The 25,909-nt window shown below is 41.4% G+C and overlaps 1 protein-coding gene across 1 annotated transcript in view; it reads left to right on the top strand.

Annotated features, from left to right (window-relative positions):
* Positions 1-25,909, top strand: part of LOC135219756 (calcium-activated chloride channel regulator 4-like) — a 411,904-nt gene that overhangs the window by 346,912 nt on the left and 39,083 nt on the right. Inside the window, exon 8 of the mRNA XM_064256802.1 lies at positions 95-256. Within this exon, the coding sequence (XP_064112872.1) occupies positions 95-256 (162 nt within the window). The remainder of the gene's footprint in view (positions 1-94; positions 257-25,909) is intronic.

The following is a 25,909-nucleotide window of genomic DNA, read 5'->3' as shown; positions in this document are numbered from 1 at the left end:
TGTACTACTGAATATATATATATATGGAACAGCTGGACATTGTTAATGTCACTTTTTGGAACAATTTAGTTTAACAATTTGAACAATATTTCAGGTGATGTGACAGGCAGTGATGGTACATACTCATCTTACCTTATTGGAGTGGAGAGAGAAGGAATTTTAACAATTTCAGTTTCTGCTTCTGATAATAATGGAACAGCCATGAAAGTTGCAGCAGCATCTCCTGCTTCTGTATCTGCTGCACCAGTTGATCCAGGTGGTATTAATATGTCTGACTAATTTTGTAGAATGTAAGTCTTTCCAGTTAAATGTAAATATTTTGAATGAGTAAGAAGGGTTTTAAATCTGATGTGGGCTGTAGAAGTAATTACTAAAGCCTTGTAGCTTCCAAGTGAAGTAAGAATTTGGAAAGCAAAATATAACTCGCCATCATTTAACAGTTACATTTAGATGTCAGATAAACAATATATTCAAATCATTAATCAGCAACTTACAGCAGCACCCTCAGACCTCCAATTAAAACAGGATAACTTATATTATTTGATTTGTGATTAACAAGTGACACAAAAACAGAAGTTAATTTAAGCTTGCCAACAAATGGAGTCTTGGTTATTATGAGTTGCAGGGAAATGTCCCTTTGTTTCTCTTGTTACCAGCTAAGTAACTTTCTTTATCGATAGAGCAATGCATTACTGTTTGAGAACTTAGGAAAAATAAATGAGGAGTAAATACATTGTGATGTAAGTCAGATAAAATTTGCAGTTATCACACTTGGTATATATGTCATTTAACCCTCTTGTATATTGCCCTGGCAACCCAACATTGACCTTACTGGTTCACTCCCCCTTTTTGACTGAATCTATGTATACAGTACCATCTCCGGTCTCCATATAAAATGGAGGTGTTGGTGTCCATGTCCTCCTCTGTTGAGTAGCATACTGAATTACTGAATACTTTACTGAACTTATGTCATCATAGGGGATCTCCTCATAGGACATCTCTGTTGGCAATGCACATTCCTTTGGCAACACAAGGACATCTCTGTCTAAGTTGCAAATTCCTTTTGACAGTGCACAAGTTGACAGTAGGGTACTTAGCACATGGTTGCAAAGAGCATCTTATCATAGGACATCCCCTGGGGTTATCCTATCATCTTCTCTGTCTACTTGGGGAAGACCCATGTCACACTTCTTCGCTACACAGTTCAACAGAAAGTCAGGGGTCTACTATTCAGTGGTCCCAGATCCGTTCGTTGGGGTGGAGGACTCCCTTCAACTTATTTGGGACAACCTAGAAGTTTACGTCTTTCCTCCATTCTGCTTGATCTGTCATGTCCCGAACAGAGTATGTAATGGTTTCCAAGAGTCTCAGGATGACCTTAGTAGCTCCTTTGTGGCCCCAAGTATAGTGCCGAGAGAGATTCCATCTGAGCTCAACCTTCTTTGTCATCCTCATGTGAAGAGGTACCACCAATCAGTGGGGTCTTTATCTCTTTGTGTGTGTAATCTGTCCAATATCTCTTTTGAGCAAGAGATCTTTCTTACAGAGCAGTGATTCAGATGTCTGGCTACCTCAGGAGATCTTCGTCAGCCTTGTGACCAGTGTCTTCGACAGATTCACGGCACTCAGAATTTCTGTTCATTAGTTTAATGATATTCCTGATCTTTCTCAGAACTGAAAAACTTCTTTTTTGTTTCTGCTGTCAAGCGCTACAGGGCTGCCTTAGGATTATTTATTCATCTGGAAGATGTGGACATCACTTCATCCTGGGAATTCTTGATATGGTTCAAGAGCTTTGAGCAGTCTTGTTCACCTAGAGAACTCAAACCTCCTACATGGGACCTTACTCTGGTGTCAGGTAGTCTCACTCGAGCTCCATTTGAGCATCTGCATCAATTGTCTTACAGGGAACTGACTTTGAAAACAGTTTTCCTCTTGACCTTGGCTTCTTTGAAAAAGAGTTGGAGAGCTCCATGGTTGGTATTATGATGCAAGCACACAAGGGGTTGGGGTCAGTAGCTTTCGAATGTGTCCAGGAATTCGTGGCTAAGACCCAAAATTCAACTGCTTCGCAATGACAGATTTGCCTCTCTTTCCATCTATTCCATTAAGAAGTTTGTTACCAGCAACCCTTAAGAGTTACTGCTTTGCCCCCGTCAGAGCACTGCGTTATCATCTAAAAGAATTCATCAACTATAGCCTAGGTGTCAATAGACTTTTTGTTAGCACAAGCCAGGCCAAGAAGGAAGTGTCCAAGAATAATACCATTTGGTTTGGCTAAATGAGGTGATTAGGTAAGCCTACTCCTCATTTTCAAGTTCTGTCACCAAAAGGACACATGACATCAGAGGGATAAGTTCCTTCCTGGTATTTAAGAAGAACTTGTTTGTTCATAGCATTAGGAATTAGGAATGTTGGTTCCTAGCTTTGTCAGACCACTTCCACTTAGTTCTACTCGCAGGATATTGCCCACAGGTCCTTGGGCACTTTTTCCTTGGGTCCAGTTATGGCTACTCAACAAGTTGTGTTGCTCATCCAGGCCCTTGCAGGACAGTTCATATTTTGCCTAAGATGATAGTATGGAGGAGGGAGAGAGTGGGATGACTGGTCTCTCTTCTTCCCATTTTTCCCTTCTTCAATAACTATTGAAAGTTTGAAGAGTAGACACATCATACGCTGGAACTGGCTTGATGCAAGTGAGTGTTGCAGTCATACTGTTACAGCACTTTTTATGTTCCATACAGCATACAAATCTGCTACTCAATAGCTTCAACTCCTCTCTCCAGTTTATGTTTTTACAACATACAAATCTGCTTCTCAGTAGCTTTAACTCCTCTCCAGCAAGGGGAGTGAGGAGTGTTGACGAATCCATTTCATATGGCTGACTTTGTGGCGGGATCACGCAAAGCAACGTAGCAAACAAACTCCCCACCGTTACTTTAATTGTACTGGCTGACAAATTTTCCCACAGCCACACTTTCCCCTGTATGTTACTTTTAACACACAGGACAATTGGCTTACTGAAATACAGAACACACAAACACAAACACATGTACTGAACTCAGACTCCAGATACTCAGGGCTAGGCTGTGCTGTCTGCTGGATATAGCTAGGTTAGGCTAGTCGAGACACAACCACCGCCAATAATCTCACTACCCAAGACAGACAGACAAACACCAAAACTGTACAACAACTAAAAAAATAACACCTCGAAATAACATGATAAATCCCATGCCAACTCCAACCCAGCACAACAAACCGCCAACACCAACACTGTTCCCAACCGCCAACTCAGACACCAAAATGCACAACCAACCTCTTCAACTTCACCACAACCAGACAGACACTTGCACAATAACTTTACAACACCAAAATCACTCAAATCACACAATATCACTGACCCTCATTGGACAAAACCACTGCCAAACCAACTGTTTAGTACCTATGACTTTTCAGACTTCTTCACTTCTTATGACTTGTAACATACGCTCGCCACTGATATACTTGGCGATCGCCACAACAGACACACACTTATGCCTGCCAACAAACCACTCCATTTCATCCCCACTCCCATTCATCCCTCCACCAATTTTGCTCTCTCTCTCTCTCTCTCTCTCTCTCTCTCTCTCTCTCTCTCTCTCTCTCTCTCTCTCTCTCTCTCTCTCTCACGCAACCCTGGAAGACATTAAATTTAAATTACCACTATCACTCCTCCATATTAACTCCCCCGTTACATTTGACAATATCTCCTTACACTCACAACACCCACACTAAATTGCTTTCTGCAACACCCAAGGCTGCTTGGACGCAGGCCCCCTGAATCTTGTTTGAGGACCCTCATACATTCTGTCAGTTACATCACCATTCACTTCTTCCAAACCAATTTCATTCAAATTCCCATTATCTCCCTCACTAATATCCTTCCAATACTCATTCACTACATAAACATCTAGCTCTGGTCCCAATATCTCCCCTATTTCTGCTACCAAACCACTCAATTCATCCATACTTCTGTCAAACTCTTGCAAAGATTTATCCAACGTATCAACTACCTCCTTACTACTCAGTTTCCTTCCCACTGAGGTCTCACTTATCCCTGTTAACTCCAACCCACATATGCTATAAGTCTCATTCATTCCCTCAAAGTCATCCATATTACATGCTTTATCAACTGTTTGCACCCTACCATTAACAACCTCATCATGCCGTTCACGCTTATTCCTTCCACTTCCTTTCTCCACTTCTGCTTTCTTCCATACTTGACCAACACTAACTGTCGATCTCCCAGACCCATTTGGTCACTGACACTCGGCTCATACTTATTCACCCTCAACCATTCACTTATCACATTCTCCCGAACATACTGTCGCACACTAGATGACCCACCCAACTAAATCCCCTTAACACCTAGTTTCCCAAATTCCCAGCTTGACTCATCCTCTTCAGCCTACACACACTCACTACATGACCTTCCATTCCACATTTGACACATTTCGCTCGTTGTTCTCTACTCATCCTCGCATAATGTCCATTCTTCCCGCAATTACTGCAAATCACATTTGCATGGGTACCCGACATCCACTCGCTATATCCCCTACCTGGCCACACTGGTAACACTTAATTTCCCCATCTTTCTTACATTCACTCACCATATGACCCATCTGGCCACACCCGAAACACGCTCCCAATGCCCACTGACATTCATTCTTCTTGTCCTGGCTTTCCACATCTATAACACTGCTGCTCTCGTTCATGACTAACTGATCCTACCCTTCCAACGCTTGCACTCCGATTTCTCTTTGGGCTAACTATACTTACATTACTTGCTTTAACGCTCCTATCAACCACTCGCTCTGCCATTCGCCTCGGCCCTTCTAAAACTGCCTCCCCATAGCTCTTAAACTCTGGTATACCCTCAGCAATTTCACTCCTAACACTAACACTTCTACTCTCTTTCATACACCTATCTAACTCATAATCCTCTTCTATTTCTAAAATTTCGTTCCACATTAACTTTTCGTTCGTCCATCACCTTACATTTCTGATTTATAGGCTCATACACACTCAGGCACAGTCGCCAACAACTTCCTCACTAACTCTTTTAAACTCATTTATCCCTTTGTCCCCAAACTTTTTCCTAGCTAATGTTTTCAACCTGCACACATACATTGACAATGACTCACCAACATTCATTCTTGCCTCTTCAGAATCATATTTTCTTCTATATCTAATGCTACTCTTTATCCTCTTCGCCTGTTCCACAATCCTGGCTCACACACTCACATGGCACATTCCCTACACTCATCATTACCCCATACATACTCAACAAAAATCCCGTCAAAAACCTACCTAACTCTCCTGTTTTCCCCATACTTAGCCACACAATACTTCTCATATTCCTTTGAAAAAATCCCCTATATTCCTACTACCATATTCCTCATATCATGCACATGGGGGTACCTCTCTCGTATGCACAGCCTTTCGTACTTCCTGCTCACTCTCACTTTCACTTTTGCTTCTTCCATTCTGATCCCTCTTAACCTCCTCTGCATACAACGTATCAACTTCCATACTAACATCCGTGTTATTGATAACGCTCTTCTTGCCCTTCTTTCTACCTACCTGTGTCCACTCACTATGATCTAAATCACTCTCAGCCCTTTCCCCAACATATTCAGCCCTAGTCTCATCCTGTCCGTCATCCTTACTAGACCGTCATCCTTACTAGACTTCTTTCCCTTGACTTCTTTCCCTTAGTCTTCTTTTCCTCAGCCCCCTTCTTATTCTTGTCCTCAGGTTTATCCTTATCCTGTGTCTTCTGCTTCTTTCCCTTACCTATCACAACCAAATCACCTTTTGTCACTCGTGCTCTCGTCCATTCACTCTTCCAATTTCTTTACTACTCCTGGCCCGTCACAAGACCCAGTAGGCCTACCTCCGACAGCTCCCTCTCCCATGAATCCCTTCATCATCTCCTGCACTGCATTCATCATTACTCCGAGTATTTAGTCCATTTTCTCAACCATTCTCTTTTCCGCTCCTTTCACCTCTTTCATTTCCACTTTCGCACTCCTTAGCATTCCTTTCATTTCCTCTAACTCGCTTTTCAGCTCCTCACACTCTACCCTTAACCTCTTATTCTCTTTCTCCACTCTTTCCTTAGCTTCCCTCAACAACTGCAACTCCTCCTTCAGCCTCTCCACTTCTTTCAAACCTTCCATACTCATTTTCTTCACCAATCATCCTGCAGCTGCCACACCAGCAGTCCCTGTGGCGGGATCACACAAAGCAACAAAGCAAGTAAACTCCCCACGGTTACTTAAATCGTACTGACGGACAAATTTTCCCACTACCACACTTTCCCGCTTTACGTTACTTTTTACATGAAGGACAATTGGCTTACCAAAATACAGAATGCACAAAACACAAACACATGTTAACAACTCAGTCTCCAGATACTCAGGGCTAGGCTGTGCTGTCTGCTGGATATAGCTAGGCTAGGCTAGTCGAGAGAGAACCACTGCTGAGAATCTCACTACCCAAGACATACATACACCAAAACTGTACAACAACTACAAAAATAACACCCCAATCACCACATAAACAAACACCAACAGTTCGAAACAACATGACAAATCTCACGCCGACTCCAACCCAGCTCAACAAAATGCCAACACCAACACTGTCCCCAACTGCCAACTCAGACACCAAAATGCACAACCAACCTCTTCAACTTCACCACAACCAGACAAACACACACAATAACTTTAAAACACCAAAATCACTCAAATCTCACAAAATCACTGACCCTCAATGGACAAAACTGCTGCCAAACCAACTGTTTAGTACCTATGACTTTTCAGACTTCTTCACTTCTTATGACTCTTGTAACATACGCTCGCCACTGATATACGTGGCGATCGCCACAACAGACACACGCTTACGCCTGCCATCAAACCACTCCCATTCATCACTCCACCAATTTTGCTCTCTCTCTCTCTCTCTCTCTCTCTCTCTCTCTCTCTCTCTCTCTCTCTCTCTCCTCTCACGCAACCCTGGAAGACGTTGTCAAATTTAAATTACCATTATCACTCCTCCATAACATGGTTTTTTGCTTTAAGAGATATAGTTCTCTTGTACTTCCATATATGCACTGAATCTGGACATGTTACATTGTATTTAAACCCTGTGGACTGGGTGTTAGATATCCACATATTTAACATCTCAAAGGGTTTGGTCCTCATCATTAAAATTCTGATTTCTGATAACGTGTGCCGAACCTCCAGTTGGTTTAGGATTCTCATACCTCCCTCCAAGTGTGAATTTATCCTAGTGTTAAGATTGAAGATTTGTTCCATGGATGAACAAATAAAAAGTTTTTTATTAATTTGTATTTTTCATAGCTAACAAACTTGAGGTCTTAACATTGACTGCCCTCCTCCAGCCACCCCTCTTCTGTCTTATCCTAGGTAGGAAGAGACTAAATATGTTACCAGGTTCAAGCATTGTAACTGACTAGCTTCCACCTCAGTTACATATTGGATGCCAGATGCCACAGATTCCTTGTATTTACAATTTTTTATTGTTTTTAACTGGTTTCCAGCTATGAAAAATACAAAGAAATTAAGAACATGTCATTTCTCAGAGTTCTTTGGATGGGTTATTTTCTATCTTCTTTACCAATGACTGTCTTAGATAAAGTGAAACCTTGCTTTAACGGACTAATAGTGGGGGGAAGTCATCCATTAAAGCTGATTGTCTGTTGTAGTGAAGTATTGTTTTTCCATGCCCAAATACGTAGTGTTTATTAGTAGGCTAGCCTCGGCCTAGGTGTAATAACCAAAGACGTAGTAAAACCATTTTCACCTTATATATTATCAGCATATCTTCATAATAAATAGCCTATTCAAGGAATAATTCCATATCGATGAAATCAACTTTAAACTGTATGTGGCTATCAAACAAAATGTAAACATCAAGTTGCATGGTTGCATTCACAGCAACCTTTATCATTTGGTAACTTTTCAGAAATTTTAATGGTAGTGTAATTATTGTAGTAACAACATTTTGGATAATATATTCGTTGTAATTAAGAAAAATAATTTTCATTTTGGTGGTAAATAACTTTTCCGAACACTGCAGTCATACGAGTGATAATTATCATTGTCATATTGTTGTTTGTGATTAGTGACGAAACATTTACCATATATGTATATTTCTGGGCTCGGCCGTGTTGCTCCATGAAATAGGTTCCTTTAGCACTATTTCTAAGGTAAAATATTGTTATAATACCAGAGAACTGCTAAATTGGACATGCCAGAATATTCTGGCTCGCTCAGTTTTATTAAAAGGTGTCGGTATGGTTCCTGGGGCGAGTGAAAACCACTACCATGGGACCCTCTCCAATTAGCCTCTCCTACATCAAAAACCCTTCAGGATAGGGGAGCCGACCTATCTGCTACCGTGTAGCTAGCGGTTGTGACGTCATTCCTTTGATAGCACTACAACGAGACGCACGCGTTTTTGTTTGCTCCCTTGTGTTTCTCGCTTTTCGCTTATTTTATGTTGCAATGTATCGTCAATCTGCTTCTGCATCCAAGTTAAGTACTGTTATTATGTTTGACACTATTTAGGGAGTGATTTTGGCCTTCGTTTCCAAATTATTTAGGTTTTTATGAGTCGTCACCACACGCGGCGGCGGCTGCGAGCCGCCATTAGAGCGTACCCCTTTGTGTCTCCTCATTTCGGTTTCACGTGGTCTCCCATACCTAGTGGAACCGAATCGTGATAGCAGTATGTTTTTTATGTCTTTTTGTGTTTTGGATGCTGCTTTTGACGATCATAAATATGTTTTTATTTTTATTTTATTTTATGTGCTTGCACGGGGGTTTCCTTTCGAGCACGTGTCCTTGTTTCGTTGCTTTTCTGGACCTACAGTTACATTTCATGCATGCTTTTATATTTGGTTAGGTTTCCAGTTTAATATATTAGTATCTAGCCTTTGGTCCTAGCCTACCCTGGCCACCTGTCCTACGATTCTTCGTTACGGCACTAGGCCAGTTGCTCGGAGTTTCCTAGTATTGACCATCCTTATCGGGTGGTCGTGCTCGGTCCTCCTAGGACATCACTGTTTCTTTTCTTTTATTTTCTTTTTTCCCCCCCGTGTTTAGTACATATTTCATCCTTGTATATTATTACGTGTTGTATATATTTAGTGTAATGAGTGTAATGTGTCGGCTAGGTTGGTCCTTAGGCCTTCTCGTGATCGTCACCCCTCTACCGTCCTGCCTTCTCTCCCACCAGAGCTCCCACCAAGGTGGGTTGTTATCTCGCTCACCTTGTCCCTGACGACCGACCTGAGTTTCTCTTGGGGGGTGAAGGGAGGCCCCACGGGGCCTCTGTGTGCGGGTGACGCTTCTCAGCCGACCTCGTCCCAGCGTTGGGGAGGAGCTTCGCTTTACCCAGCCTCGGTCGAGACCTGGCTCAGGTGAGCTCAGCCCTCCTCGGCTCTATGGGATCGTTACGTCTTTCTCGCCCACAGACATACCCTCCCCGCCTCATGGCGGGATAGGCTTCCGGCAGTGCCGGGGGCCTTGGGGGTAATGTCTTTACGGTGGCTTCGGCCTCTGTCGGGCTTATATTATTTTATAGTATTATAAGATCATTATGTTTTTATATCCTAGTATTACTGTACTGAGCATACACTCCCAAGTGAGTTACTACTCTCGTTAGTTTAAGTTTACGGAGCCTTCGGGTTCTATCCATCCGGACTCGCCATCTCGCCCGGTGCCTACTGGTACTCCTCCTCCTCCGGTTTATATCGAGTAGCTACCCCGTTTAGGTAGTGGTCTGAGCTCCGGTATCACCAGAATACATCTAACTATCTGCTACTACGGTTCCGGAATGCTCAGTATGGTACATGGCAAGACTGGCAGAGTCGGACATATCTTACTAAACCGGAATACTCCGGCATTATTTAATGTTTACCATGAACTTTTCATACCTGATTACCAATGGTACTCATGTATCATTATTATTACAGGCCACCCAGTGTTTGGTTGCCGGCTGTTCAAGACCCCTGTGGGCACGACGTTTGCCGGAGCCACGCCACCTGCGCGGTACAACTTGAAGGTTCAATAGTCTGGCATCATGAGAACTGTTTCTCCTGCTACGACCTCGTCGAACGTGTTACCTCTGATGTAAGTTTCCTTACGGCGTTTACATCTGCGTACAGGGTGGTCATTGATAATTAAAGTAATATAACTTTGGAGATACTGGTTAGAATTAATTATATATGTTAAGATAAGTTCAAGGTTAACACTATCCTTCTCTTACAGGCCTCGCAGTCTGTTCGGGATGCTGCTATCTCCACCCTTAAGATATGGGTGGGTGGCTTCGGGTGCAACGTGGGGAAAGCCAAGCCATACATCCTTTCACAAGAAATGGCTACCTTAATCTTTCCCGCCGGGAAGAGTACTGGATACGTGGACCCCAAGGTTGTAGCCCCTATCATAGCCTCTATTCAAGAAGCAGTGTCTCAGCAGTCTGAGGAGGCTTCGCCGCAGGAAGTGCCTGTTCTGGATATGGAGGGAGAGCCCATGACAGTAGACGCCATGGGCTATGGTAAGGGTGTTAATGAGGCAAGTCTTGTAACTGCTCCAGGTCTTTCCTTGAGCACGTCTGGAACTTCTTCTCCTTCTTCTTCTACTTCCTTCCAAGGGTTCACCGGGGGATTACCTCCTTCTAGATCAAAATCCTTCTTGGCGATTCCTAAAGGAAAAGGGAAGCTTCACTCTAAACTACTGCCAAAGGCGAAATCCATTCCCAGAAAATCATATGATAGCCAACCTTACAAAGCTCTGGCTCACCATCCCGGAGCAGAAAAACCCAGACAAAAGTCCCTAATAAAGTCTTTGAAGTCAAAGTCTCAAAAGGGGAAGTCTTACCCTTCCTCTTCAGACCCCGTACCGTCAACCTCTAAGGGTCAGATACCTCATAAGGTATTTAAGGAGAAGGCGGAGTCCTCCTCCTTTGACCCAGATTTGTTCACCAAGAATATAATGCAACAGGTCGGCAATTTAGGCAACCTGGTTAACACCAGGTTTGAAGAGATCCTGAAAAGGTTAGGTACCCAGGAGTCCATAGTTGCTGGGCTTCAGCAGGGTGTCTCGGAAATGTTGCATCCCAGCCAGTTAGCCCCAGGTCAGGTTATGCCCGACGGCTCCACTCTTCCTCCTTTCCATCCGAGTAATCCTTGGAGAGTGGCTAACTACGCGCCTTTCGTAAACGGAATGCTGACGATCGAGGGCTGCGGAACTCGAAGGCTTGAGGACTTCGAGTTCTACCCGCCAGGGTTACAGGTCCCTTTCATCGGCTATGTCCATCTTACGGAATCTGCCTTAGTCAGGGAGGACAAGGTCCCGAAGGAGACAGTCATCCTATCTCGGGACCAAGCCCAACAGGCTTGGGTTCGCAGTCTTGATGAGTGGAACTGTGTAAACACTAAGGTCACGGCCTTCAGGAGTCCGTTCACAATGTTTACTACAGATGAAGAGAACCCGATACCGTTCACAACTAAGGTGGCGGAACTCACTCTGCAGGCTGTATTGAGAGATGAACCTATGCCACAACTCAGGGAGACGGACCCTACATCCTTGTTGCTTCCGGGTGGTGATGACCTGTGGGTAGATCTGCCGGCAACCTTCTCAGTGGGGAAGCTTAAACCGGACTGTGCCATCACCTTGTTTAGTGAACTGCTACCTAGGCTCTCTGATGCTTTGATCCAAACGGAGTTCGATGCTAGGACACGGCTTGCTAGGTCTCTTAATGCTCTAGTCATGACAGAAACAGCAGCTCTTGAGTATGCGCAAGAACCACTGTTCAAGGTCATTGCGAAGGCGCTATTGCTTAGCATGCAATGTGATCTTTACGATTTTGCCGTGGCTAGAAGGAACTGCAGGAAGCATGTTCTAGCCGAATCGACAATCAGGCACGAGCCAAATAAACTACCTGCTTCGTCCATTTGGGGTGCTGACCTCTTTCCAGCCTCTGTTGTCAATGAAGTGCAACACGAGGCTGCACGCCTGAACCAAAGCCTAAGAGTTCGCTGGGGAATATTCTATAAAAGGAAATCGGAGTCTTCGTCTTCGAGTTCCAAACCCAAGAAGAAACCTAGGAAATTCCAGCCTTTCCGGGCTCCTCAGCATCAGGCTTTGGTCCAAGCTGTCCCAGTTCCACAACCTTCTACCTCTAAGGCCCAGCCCCAGCAGCAGTTTGTTCTGCTGATGCAACCTCAACAGCAGCAACCTTTGGCCTCCTTTGCTGTCTCCTTGGCTTTTAATCCGACCTATGAAAACCAGGCATTTCAGGCCTTCAATAGGTTCGGTAGGGGTGGCAGAGCTAGAGGCTCCTTTCGTCAACGAGCCGGGGGAAGAGCAACCGGTCGTGGCAGAGCTGCAAGGGGAGGGCATGGAGCACGTCCGTCAGCAACCCAATGAGGTCTCGCAGGTAGGAGGGAGGCTGTACCACTTTCGTCGTTGTTGGGGGTTCAGCAATTGGGCACAAAGCATCGTATCCAGAGGCCTAGGCTGGAGTTGGATCGAAGGTCCACCTCCACCCAACACCTTCTATCAGGAGCCAACACCAGAGTTGGTGGAATACTCTCAGGACTTCCTTCAAACAGGAGCAGTGTCAAAGACAAAGTATTTAAAATTTCAAGGACGCTTGTTCAGCGTGCCAAAGAAAGGCTCGGACAAGAGAAGAGTGATCTTAGACTTGTCCCGTCTAAACTTATTCATTTGTTGCGAAAAGTTCAAGATGCTGACCATCTCTCAGGTGCAGACCTTACTTCCCCGTGGGGCCGTCACCACCTCTATAGATCTTACAGACGCCTATTATCATGTCCCGATACGGACGGCACCCTCCGTCCGTTTCTAGGCTTCAAAGTAGGCAACCAAGCCTTCTCTTTCAAGGTAATGCCCTTCAGGCTCAACATAGCCCCCAGGATTTTTACAAAGCTGGCGGATACAGTAGTGCAGGAACTAAAGTCACAGGGTATCATGGTAGTAGCCTATCTGGACGATTGGCTCGTGTGGGCCTCAAGCATCGCAGAATGCCGCAAGGCTACAAACAAAGTGATTCGTTTCCTCGAACATCTAGGATTCAAGATAAACAGGACGAAGTCCCGCCTGACTCCGGAGTCCCGGTTTCAGTGGCTGGGCATCCAGTGGGACTTGGATTCACATACTCTTTCAATCCCTCCCGCGAAGAGGAAAGAGATAGCCAAGGCAACCAGACGTCCCGGAGAAGCCAAGAAAGGATCTTGGGTTCTCTCCAATTTGCTTCAGTGACGGACGTCCTGTTAAAAGCCAAACTAAAGGACATAAATCGAGTTTGGCGTTCCAAAGCCAACCAAAGGTTCCGGGACAGGCTGGCCCCAATCCCGGCAATTCTGCGCAAACGTCTCCGCCCTTGGGCGGAGGCGAAGAATTTAGCGAAGAAGATCCCGCTGCAATTTCCCCCACCGGCCTTAGTGATTCACACAGATGCGTCACTAACAGGTTGGGGGGGATACTCACAACACAAGAAGGTACAAGGGACTTGGTCCCTTCAATTCCGTCAGCTTCATATCAATGTCCTGGAAGCTATGGCAGTGTTCCTCACCCTAAGAAAGCTTCGTCCAGCCAAGAAATCGCATATCAAGCTGGTGCTCGACAGTGCAGTAGTGGTGCACTGCATAAACAGGGGAGGTTCAAAATCAAGTCACGTAAACCACGTGATGATAGCGATCTTCTCTCTTGCAGCCAAGAACAGGTGGCATCTATCGGCCACTCACCTAGCAGGGATTCAGAACGTGGTAGCCGACACGCTTTCGCGCTCAGTCCCACTGGAGTCAGAATGGTCTCTGGACAAGAAGTCGTTCAGTTGGGTGTGTCACCTAGTGCCAGGGCTCCAGGTGGATCTGTTTGCCACAGAGTTAAATCACAAGCTTCCTTGTTATGTGGCCCCCATCCTGGACCCTCTGGCTTACGCCACGGACGCGTTGGCTACGGATTGGAATCAACGGGAAAAGATATATCTGTTTCCTCCGGTGAACCTTCTCTTGAAGGTTCTGCACAAGCTGAGGTCGTTTGCAGGCCAGGTGGCTCTCATAGCCCCCAACTGGCCCAAGAGCAATTGGTTCCCCCTTATTCTGGAATTGGGTCTCCGTCCTCATCGGATTCCGAACCCCAGGCTGTCACAGCAGGTGCAAACGAAGACTGTGTTCGATTCCTCAGGTCTTCACAGAACCCTAACTTTATGGACTTCATGAAGTTTGCTGTGCAGCGGGATGCGGATATAGATCCTCAGAACATCCTTTTCTTGGAATCAGATAAACGAGAATCGACCCTTCGCCAATATGATTCGGCGGTTAAGAAACTGGCTGTGTTCCTGAACGAGTCTAATGTTCATACCATGACCACAAATCTAGCTATCACCTTTTTCAGGTATTTATTTGAACAAGGTTTGGCAGCTAGTACAATAACCACGACAAAATCAGCCTTGAAAAAGATTTTCCAATTCGGGTTTCACATTAATTTAACAGATTCATACTTTACTTCAATCCCCAGGGCTTGCGCCAGGCTTAGGCCTGTGGAGAGGCCAATGGCAGTGTCATGGTTCTTAAATGATGTCCTTAAGTTGGCATCGGATATTGACAATTCATTGTGTGACTATCAGTCTCTGTTAAGGAAATCTCTATTCCTAATCAGTTTAGCTTCAGGAGCTAGGATTTCAGAATTATCAGCTTTATCTAGGGACCCAGGTCATATAGAATTTCTATCAGGGGAGGTGCTACTTTCTCCAGATCACAGGTTTCTTGCAAAAAATGAGGATCCTTTAGGCAGGTGGGCTCCATGGAAAATCGTGCCGCTTCCACAGGACCCATCCCTTTGCCCTGTACAAACTTTAAAGGATTTCATACAAAGAACATCTCTGAAATCCGAAGGCCCTCTTTTCATTAGAGAGAAAGGTGGCACCATCTCTCTTAAAGCCATAAGGCAACAAATTTTATATTTTATCAAGAAAGCCAACCCGCAGTCATTTCCACGGGTACATGACATTAGGGCTATAGCTACATCAATTAATTTCTTCCGGCATATGAAATTTGAGGATCTGAAGAAGTACACTGGCTGGAAATCACCCTCAGTATTCAAACGCCATTATCTTAAGTCTTTGGAAGCCCTTAAGTACCCAGCGGTAGCTGCGGGAAACACAGTTTCCCCTGCTCCGGTCAGCAGTAGTAGTCAGTCAGTAGTTATCTTATCTCCTTCTGCCCTCCTTCCAGCCTGATTAACATTTTTACCTGAGCCCCAGTAGCGTAATTGTAGTACTGGGCTAATACATATTATATTTGTACATAATGTGTAGTTCATAAGCATCTTATTTCATCTGCATTCTGCAGGTATGACGTCACAGCCGCTAGCTACACGGTAGCAGATAGTGAGCCGTAGGTCGGCTCCCCTATCCTGAAGGGTTTTTGATGTAGGAGAGGCTAATTGGAGAGGGTCCCGTGGTAGTGGTTTTCACTCGCCCAAGGAACCATACCGACACCTTTTAATAAAGGTGAGCGAGCCAGAATATTCTGGCATGTCCAATTTAGCAGTTCTCTGGTATTATAACAATATTTTACCTTAGAAATAGTGCTAAAGGAACCTATTTCACTGGGCGACACGGCCCCCTCGCCCAGAAATAGATTTTTCCTACGTCAAAATCCCTTTATTGGCATATCTTCATAATAAACAGCCTATTTGAGGAATAATTCCATATCAGTGAAGTAAACTTTTATGTATGCAAGGCCAGCTGACAAAATATAAACATTGAAGTATGGTAGCACTCACAGCAACATTATCTTTCAATATCCTTTTGAAATTTTCATGGTAGTGAAATTACAATAGTAATAACCTTTATGATAGCATAATAGTATTCATTTTGACTAAATGGTAAATAATAGTTTAGAACAATTCAGTAGTACAAATGATAATTATCGTACATTATCTTATTGTTAGGGGTTTGTGGCAGCGTTGAACTGTAAACAAACAGTGTTTCCCTTTTATGCATGTGTTTAGGAGAAAAATGATATAGAATTGACTCTGTTATTTTGTTTATTTTCAATTTCCAAGGATACAGTTAGTAAAACTCCTTTAGTTTTAACAACCTTTGGTATTTCTACAGAAGCAGTCCGCACGGACTGTAAGGAACGAAACCGTGGATACGACATCCACTAGGGATTGGGCTGTCCAATGTATTTCGCCGTGTTTAGTAAATGTGCCATTGCACAACAGATAAATTTTTTGCAGATTAAATAAGGGGGTGTAAATATTAAAATATGTTTGATCCCTTTCTTGTGAGCTTACAGGGATATGAAGATTCTTGATAAGGTGAGATAAATCTAATAGCGACAAATTAAAACTAATCCGACTCAGTGTTGAATTGTGGCATTCTTCAAACAAAAAGAATTTCATGTTAAAATAATCCTACCTTATTCATCAATTATAGTTGGTTTCCTTTCATCTGTCTACCCTCAGGAGAAGGTGTGGCACATGCATATGGGTAGCACGTGTTTGGCTGATAATGAAAGTTTCAAATATCATTGGCTTATTATGATAAATACTATTAACCCTTAAACGCCGAAGCGGTAAAAAAAAAATGTCTCCCGTGTGCCGGAGGTGTTTCAGAGTGAGCGCGGAAGCGGAAAAAATATTTTTTTCAAAAAATCACAGCGCGCTTAGTTTTCAAGATTAAGAGTTCATTTTTGGCTCCTTTTTTTGTCATTGCCTGAAGTTTAGTATGCAACCATTAGAAATGAAAAAAATTATCATTATCATATATAAATAATGCGATATATGATAGCGCAAAAACGAAATTTCATATTTAATTGTATTCAAATCGCGCTGTGCGCAAAACGGTTAAAGGTAACAAGTTACTTTTTTTTTCGTTGTAATGTACACTAAATGCCATCATTTTGTTATATAAACACATTGTAAAACGATAAAAGCAACACAGAGAAAATATTATCACAAAATAATGCATGAATTCGTAACGCGCGGACGTAAACAGATATTTTTTTCAAAAATTCACCATAAATCTAAATATTGTCCTAGAGACTTCCAATTTCTTTCAGAATGAATACAAATGATTGAATATTACTATACTATAAGAATATTAGCTTACAAATGCAGTTTTCGACCATATCTAACGAGTTAAAGTGACCGAATGTCGAATTTTTTTTATATATATTTTTTTATATGCAATTAATTCGAAATAAGAAAAGCTACAACTTTCAAATATTTTTCGTTTTATTCTACATAAAATTACGCACATTTTCATATATAAAACTTTATGAAATGCCTAATATGAAATGGAGCAAATATTCCGAGAATGGGACGTACACATTTCGGAGATTTGTGGCGGAGAATCCGCGTGCGGAGGGAAGGAAAGTTTTTTTTTTTAAATTCACCATAAATTTAAATATTGTGCTAGAGACTTCGAATTTGTTCAAGATGAAGATAAATGACTGAAATATACTAGACTGTAATAGTTTTAGCTTACAATTGCGTTTTTTGACCATTTCGGTAGAGTCAAAGTTGACCGAACGTGGTTTTTTTTTCTTTTTATCGTGATTTATATGCGAATATTTCAAAAATGAGAAAAGCTACAACCTTCAATTATTTTTTGTTGTATTCTACATAAAATTGCGCACATTTTTTCATATATAAAACTTTATGTAACAGCTAATTTAAAATGGTGCAAACATTACCACAATCGCACGTATGATTTTTTCGGAAGAGTTACCGCGCTGGACGAGTAAAGAAAATGTTATTTTTTTCATAAATTCACCATAAATCGAAATATTGTGCTAGAGACTTCCAATTTGTTGCAAAATGAAGATAAATGCTTGAATATTACTAGAATATAAGCGTTTTAGCTTACAATTGCGTTTTTTGACCATTTTGGTAGAGTCAAAGTTGAACCGAAGGTTGAAAATTTGTCACTTATCATTTTTTATATGAACATATTTCAAAACTGATAAAAGCTACAACCAGGGGTTGTTTTTAGTTGTATTGTGTATGAAATTGCGCACATTTTTCATATATAAACTTTATGTAACGGCTAATTTAAAATGGTGAAAACATTACCACAATCGCATGTATGATTTTTTTCGGAAGAGTTACCGCGCGGACGTAAGGAAAAGGTTTTTTCATAAATTCACCATAAATCGAAATATTGTGCTAGAGACTTCCAATTAGTTGCAAAATTAAGGTAAATGGTTGAATATTACTAAAATATAAGAGTTTTAGCTTAAAATTGCGTTTTTAGACCATTTCGGTAGGGTCAAAGTTGACCGAAGGTTGAAATTTTGGCACTTATCGTTATTTATATGAAAATATCTCAAAACTGATAAAAGCTACAATCATGAGTATTTTTTTGTTGTGTTCTACATAAAAATGCGCACATTTTCATATATAATACTCCATGTAACGGCTAATTTAAAATGGTAAAAAAATTATGGCAAAGTGACGAAATAATTTCCGAGATGTGTCACAGATACTTTTTAGTGCGGCAAGAAAGAAATTCGCGCTTGCGCGCCTGCGTAACGATTGTAAACAAAACAACACCTTGATCCGTGAACTCCCAGCATCCCCCAAGGCGCGTGATTCAAGAGTTTTCGGCTGGTAGGCCTAAAAGTATTTTTCCGCGAATTTTTAAAAAAACTTTTGTATGTCGACGTAAAATACGTCCAGTCGGCACCCGAGAGACAAAAAATGTCGACGTAAAATACGTCCAGTCTTCAATAATATTTGAGTGTTCAGATGTGCAAAGAACCTGATTAATAATAGTATAGCAACACAGGTACATGAAAAATAAGCTTGTATTAAACAAGAACAAACAGGCAATGAACTTTCAATAATTATGATTAATCTCATCAGTATACCCCAGACTACACTTATATCTGTGCTCACAGTTTTTCAAATTACAGTAGTCCCTCAGGATACGAAATTAATCCGTTCCGAAGCAGCCTTCGTAACCTGATATTTTCATATCTTGAACCACATTTTACATGTAAATTGCCTAATTCGTTCCAAGCCCTACAAAAACACCCCAGTAAATTTTATAATAAAGCTAAATTGACCAATAAACAATGAAATGCAACAATTTGGACCATTTAATACCTAACTTAAACTACATACTACCATATGTACCTGTAAATAAAGTGTATTAGTGTAAATGGTACAAGAAATACTGTACGTACATATGTATGTAGTAAAATGTGGAACCTTACCTTTCGAGTGAGGCGATGTCCGAAAGTGGCGACAGAGGAGGAGGACAAATGGCAGAAAACATGAACACTTAACTTTATGAAACACATTAAAAAATGGCAGAAAACATTAACACTAAACTTTACGAAACACATTAACAAATGGCAGAAAACATTAACACTTAACTTTACAAAAAACTTAGAATTAAATTTCTTTTATTTTTTTTTACTTTTTTATACTTTATGTTTTTTACAAAATTTCAATTTCTTCACCACTTTCAACTTTCTGTTTTTTCGTATCAATTGGATCTTCCTTTTTGCTTACTCCTACTAAAGGCCTCTTTAAAAAATAACTATCCAAGGAAGATTACTTCTGCCTGCTTTTCACAATGTTCCTGAAACGACTCAGGCAAACTTCATCAAACTGCACAAGCATACGACCTGTCTAAGCCTTTTCAGGGTGTCTTTTCTACAAATGATTGCACTTTATGAAAAGTAGCTAGAGCATCCTTAATTTCTGCCGTTGTGATAGGGTCGTCCTCCTCCTCCTTGCTTCTGTTAGAGAACTCTTTTTGAACGATGTTATGTTGCATGGCCTCCAACTCCTTCAGGTCATCCGTCATAAGCTCCTCTTTGAGCTCCTCGAGAAGGTCATTGATGTCGTCCTCGTCGACGACCAGCCCCATGGACTTGCCGAGAGCAACGATCTTGTCAAGATCTGGTTGCGAAACAGTTTCAGGATCGTCAACTTTTTTTGAATCTGCATCAGCTTCGCCCACGTCGAATCCCTCGAAGTCTCGGGTGGATAAGGCATCAGGCCAGAGTTTTTTCCTTCACGAAGAATTCAAGGTTCGCCTCGAAACCTCCTGCCAAGCTTGATCAATGAGTCGGATGCATATGACGATATCGAAATGCTCCTTCCAAAATTCACGCAAGGTGAGGTTTGTGGTATCGGTGATGTCGAAACATCTCTTGAAAAGATGTTTCGTATTCAGCTTCTTGAAGTTCAATATCACTTGCTGGTCCATGGGCTGGAGGAGAGGGGTGGTATTAGGCAGAAGATAAAGAACCTTGATGAAAGAATACTCCGCTAGGATATCTTCCTCGAGGCCAGGAGGGGGAGCAGGGGCATTGTCCAACAACAGCAGACATTTCAGAGGGAGGCGCTTCTCTTCCAAGAATTTCTTCACTGTCGGGCCGAAACACAGATTTACCCACTCGGTGAACAAAAGTCTCATTACCCAGGCTTTCGCATTAGCCCTCCACATCACTGGAAGCTTCTCCTTTAGCACTTTGTGGGCCTTGAAGGCTTGAGGTGTCTTGGAATGATACACAAGTAGGGGCTTGACTTTACAATCCCCACTGGCGTTGGAACATAAGTGTGAGCGTAAGCCTGTCTTTCATAGGCTTATGCCCAGGTAGCTTCTTCTCTTCCTCCATGATGTACGTCCGGCAAGGCATTTTTTTTCCAAAAAAGGCCAGTCTCGTCACAGTTGAAGACTTGCTGAAAACTGTAGCCTTCGTTGATCGTCATCTCATCGAACGTCTTAATAAAGGCTTCAGCCGCTTTCTTGTCCGAGCTGGGAGCCTCCCTTTGCTGGACCACCGAATGGATGCCAGTCCGTTTCCGGAATTTTTCAAACCACCCACGAGAAGCCTTGAAGTCTGGGGTTGGCGTCGATGTCCCTTCTTCTCCGTCATCTTCGGCCTGGGCAATCAGATCACTGAAAATAGTGCTGGCCTTGTGGCAGATTGCCATCTCTGTTATCATATCGCCAGCGATTTCTTTGTCTTTTATCCAGACAAGAAGCAGCCTCTCCACTCATCATGCACGTGGCTCCTCTTGTTGGACAAAATAGTCACGCCCTTGGAAGGTGTAACTGCTTTGATGGCTTCCTTCTGCTTGAGGATGATGCCTATTTTTGACAGATTTCGGCCGTATTCCTTAGCGATCACACTCAACCGCATGCCAGCTCATACTTCTTGATTATCTCCATCTTTGTCTCCGTAGAAATCATCCTCTTCTTTCCGTGAACTTCAGCAACTTTCTTGTGACCCATGACTATACGTAATTAAGTTACTAATTAAGTTCTCACACAACACGATAAAGTACAAAGTGAAATCGTTAACACGAATTTACGTTAACAAATGAAATCGTTTATGTGAACGAACGAATTCCGTGTGCATACGATAACACTGGTGCGATGAAGGGGCCGAACAACTCCTTTACCTAGAGCATGATAGGATAGATGCTGACCAATAGAAGAGCAGGATCTTACGGCGGTGACTCGCATCAGGAACCAATGGGAAAGTGGGAGGATGGTGGCGAGTCTACAGAGTTAGAGGCACGCAAGTTTTAACATTTTTCTTGGTGGTCTGGGGGAATCCCGGGACTTTATAGTGACACCCTTTCGTATCCTGAATTATTTTCTTATGCAGAGGGGGAAAAATCTTCATCTTTGCTTTCGTAACTTGAATTTTTATGTAAGTTGGGACTTTCGTATGTCGAGGTTCCACTGTATCAGATTTTCTTGTCATTCAAACTTTATTCTGTATACAGAATAACTTTATTATGATGCCAAAGTAATATTATGTACGTCCTTAAACTGAAAATTAAACTTTTACATTGTTTCTGCTAGACATGATGCATGGACTGACGAAGCTAGGCCTGTGTTACTAATCTGTCAGATATTTGATTTTACTGGCCTTCATTTAAGCATACTTATATTTCTTGTCAGACAAAATTACTTTTTTATTATAACCTTTATTTATTCATCCTATCCAAGTGTTGTTCCAACACTTAAAAAAATAAGTCTAGGCCAACCTTTTGTGTCATATATGTATCAGCACAAATTTTTGGGAAAATCAGTAATATTCAAACTTTGCTTGATAAGTTACTTGGCAAAATACTGCTGAAATTGCCCAATCACTTAAGGCATTATAATGATATGCTTGCTCAAGAAAGAAAATATATAATTATGCCAAGTATTCTGAAAAGACAACCACAGTACAATTGCCTTGCATGCATTAATGGAACTTTCTTGCTTTCCAGCCAATGTTGCAGTACCTGTTCACTTTTTACCTACCCCACAGCCTGTAGACAACAGCATTATTCATACTATTGCAATTATTAACCTACTTGTGTAATTTACATGCAATAAATTATTAAAATAGGTTTTTATTTGCACTTGCAAAGCTTGGTGCCTTTGTATTTACCTATAATGAGACAAAACATAATGTTTTCAAGACTATCATTTGTTTGCATGCGACCTGAGTAGCTGTTTTGTTACAAGCTCACTTTTTGTGTACTTGTATTGTCATGCTGTCAATAAGTTGTGAATGCTCTTTGTATATAGTACATAAGCATTCAAATCTATTCCTGCAGAAATAGTTTGCATCCTCATTACAGTAAACATGTGATATCAGAAACTATGAATTCAGCCAATCAAGAGTTACTTATGCATATTGCCATGTCTACCTAAAACCTATGTTGGTGACTAGACAGATGGAATGAAATAGACTATATGTAAAGTGACAGTTGTTTGACCCATGAATATTTGATGATTAGCCAACAAAACTCAGTCCTTATATGCAGACAATGTAAGTCAACAACAACAACAGTTGATATGTTTTATGGCAATATACAGACTTCAGACAACTGTGAGAGCCTACTTCTGTAAACAAATCTTTGATGGAAGTTCTGACAGACTATCATTTTGGTTTATGCAGTTACTGATTTTCTTTTAAACTGCGTGTATATATTGAATATAGTTTAAATTTTGGTATTGAAGACAGCCCCTTCTGACAAACCTATGATAGTGGAGTGACTTAACACTGGTCTGATTAAGCTACCTATTGATGATAATTTTCCATCAGATTTTTGGTGATTTGTAGTTCTGAATAGTATAGAGTGTTACTTACGTTGTGACTGTGTGATAGTGAGAACAAATGGGTTTTTTTTTTTTTTTTTTTTCGAAAGTAGGTGGTAAGGTGGTCCCCATGGAAGATTGTTCCGCTTCCGCAGGATCCATCTTTATGTCCTGTTAAAACTCTTAAGGACTATTTATCTAGAACATCTACCTATTCCGGAGGCCCGCTCTTCATTAGGAAGGGTGGTGGTACCATATCTCTAAAGGGTATTAGACAACAAATTTTGTATTTTATCAAGAAAGCCAGCCCAGGGTCATTTCCCAAGGTGCATGACATTCGGGCTATAGCAACTTCTATCAATTTCTTCAAATATATGAACTTTGATGATCTGAAGAAGTATATACTGGTTGGAAGTCGCCCTCGGTTTTCAAAAAGCATTACCTTAAGTCTTTGGAGGATCTTAAATATCATACCATAGCAGTAGGGAGACCAGTGTCCCCTGCTACATGTCCTTGTGTCATATAATTCTTTTCCTTTATGCCAGCCTCTTTAACATTATACCTACCTCAGCAAATATATTTGTTATTAGAATTTGAGTATTATATTAGATTTATACAATTTTTGTGGTAATTATATTTTATGTGGGTAATTTGTTTCCAAATGTTATGGCTATATGGGGTATGTTATAGGTAATAAATTATATTTTTTCAATTGTAAATTGTTTATTCATTTCTTTAAACCTAATTAATTCAAATTACCCTTGTATTTCATTTTAGAAGGTTGTAGCTTGGTGTTTTCTCTGGTACAATTTCACGGAGCAACACGGCCGAGCCCAGAAAAGGGATTTTGACGTAGGAAAAATCTATTTCTGGGCGAGGAAGCCGTGTCGCCCAGTGAAATCCCCCCCTGATCTTCCCCCCCTTTGTTGTGCACCAAGCTTCAATGCTATCGATAAGTATGACGTCACAGGCGCCTTCAACGGGGTAGCAAGGTGTGACCTATGGGTCAGCTCCTCGTATTTAGGGGCTTTTGATTGAGGAAAAGGCTAATTGGAGGGGTTGCTGTGGTAGTGTTTAACACTCGCCCCAGGTTTATACCGGCACCTTTTATATAGGTGAGCGAGTCAGAAGGTTTTGACATGTCCAATTTAGCAGTTCTCTGGTATTATAGCAATATTTTACTAGAAATAGTGCTAAAAGAGACGTATTTCACTGGGCGACACGGCTTCCTCGCCCAGAAATAGATTTCTCCTACGTCAAAATCCCTTTTTACTGCCCAAAAGTATTACTAGTGGCTTCGCACTTCCATTTTTACAGTACTTATTTCTCATCAGGTTGCTGAAGCCATCCTCAAACAGGTTTTACAAGATCTGTATGGAAGGCCTCACAACCTATCTATAATTGTCCTTTCAGCAGATGTCAGATGGTGCTGGGGTGTATTTCACTACAGAATAGTAGCCTGATTTTTAAATTAATCAAATTATTTTATTTTGTTTGAACAAACCTTTTATTTTCTTACAATTTCTCTCTCCTTCATATATTATGTATATGCATTATGGAAAGTAATTTTATCAGGAAATTGATATCAATCATCTGCTATGATTCAGGTTTTGTTATTCCAAGGATAGGGGAAGTTCTTAAGTTCTACTAGTTGTCCAATTGAACGAGTGGCTGTAGTGAAATAGTATTTCCTAGTAAAGAAGGTAAAACATGTATTTGATTGTCATTGTTTTAAATTTCTTTCCTCATAAGGAAGGCAGATTTCTGTAGGTTCTTTGTGGTGATGTAAGTGAAGCAGCTATTTATGTACTGAACTAGGTTGCTTTGCTTACTTAAAAAATACCTCGCAATCCTTTTTATTTTAATGCCCAGGATTTGTGGGGGATGCGCACTACAACCCCCCGCGAATGGACAAACTCCGCTAATACTTGACACCCCTCTAAAAATGCTTATAACTGCCTACGTTTTTTGATAGTTAAAAATAAATAAATAAATAAATAAAAAATCTTATGCCTGAGTACGTATTTTAATAGTTTTATCACAAATACATGCATTAAGTCATGAAAATATGAAAATACAATAATTAGTGAATATTTCTCTCATGAAAAATTCTGTGAATATGCTAATTTTTCGTGAATAATGTGGCTATATGTTCCACAGAAAAATCTGTGAATATGTGAAGCTGCAGAAATGGTAGGTGGGGGCCACTGTATTCTTAGACAGTAAATGTCAATGCTTTCCTCATAAGGAAATTGTAATGTGGTTTCCCTTCTAAATTGGCTTCTGCCTTTCAAATCTCCTAACTACACAGAGAGACTTTTTATGTAATAGAAGTAAATAAGGCATATGAGAGGAAGGAAACTTGAAGAAGAAGAGCTGATGTATTTGCTTTCCTCCCTTTCTACATTTAAAATGTATTCATCATAAGGTGTAAAGAACTAAATCTTTTTGATAGCATAGTCACTGTCTCGTCCTCAAGGAGTACCCTTTCCGTGGTCTATCCAGAGCTCCATAGCGACCAGACTAATGTCAAAGAATTCGCTTAAATGGTCTATGGCTGGGTATGTGTCTTAATGATAAACATTATAAAATGTGATAGAGTATAATTGGACTTAGGATAATAGGGCACTTTCTATTATCCTCAGCGAACGCTAATACCCAGTTTCCCTACAACATCAAAACTGCAAGAAGAAGTAGTAGTTATCCGACCAAGACGCCATTCCCTTTCTGGTCAGTCAAGAAA

The sequence above is a fragment of the Macrobrachium nipponense genome, chromosome 1 (genome assembly GCF_015104395.2).
Source record: "Macrobrachium nipponense isolate FS-2020 chromosome 1, ASM1510439v2, whole genome shotgun sequence".
NCBI lineage: Eukaryota > Metazoa > Arthropoda > Malacostraca > Decapoda > Palaemonidae > Macrobrachium > Macrobrachium nipponense.
Note: the sequence above shows the minus strand (reverse complement) of the source record. Positions and strands in the feature narration are given on the sequence as shown.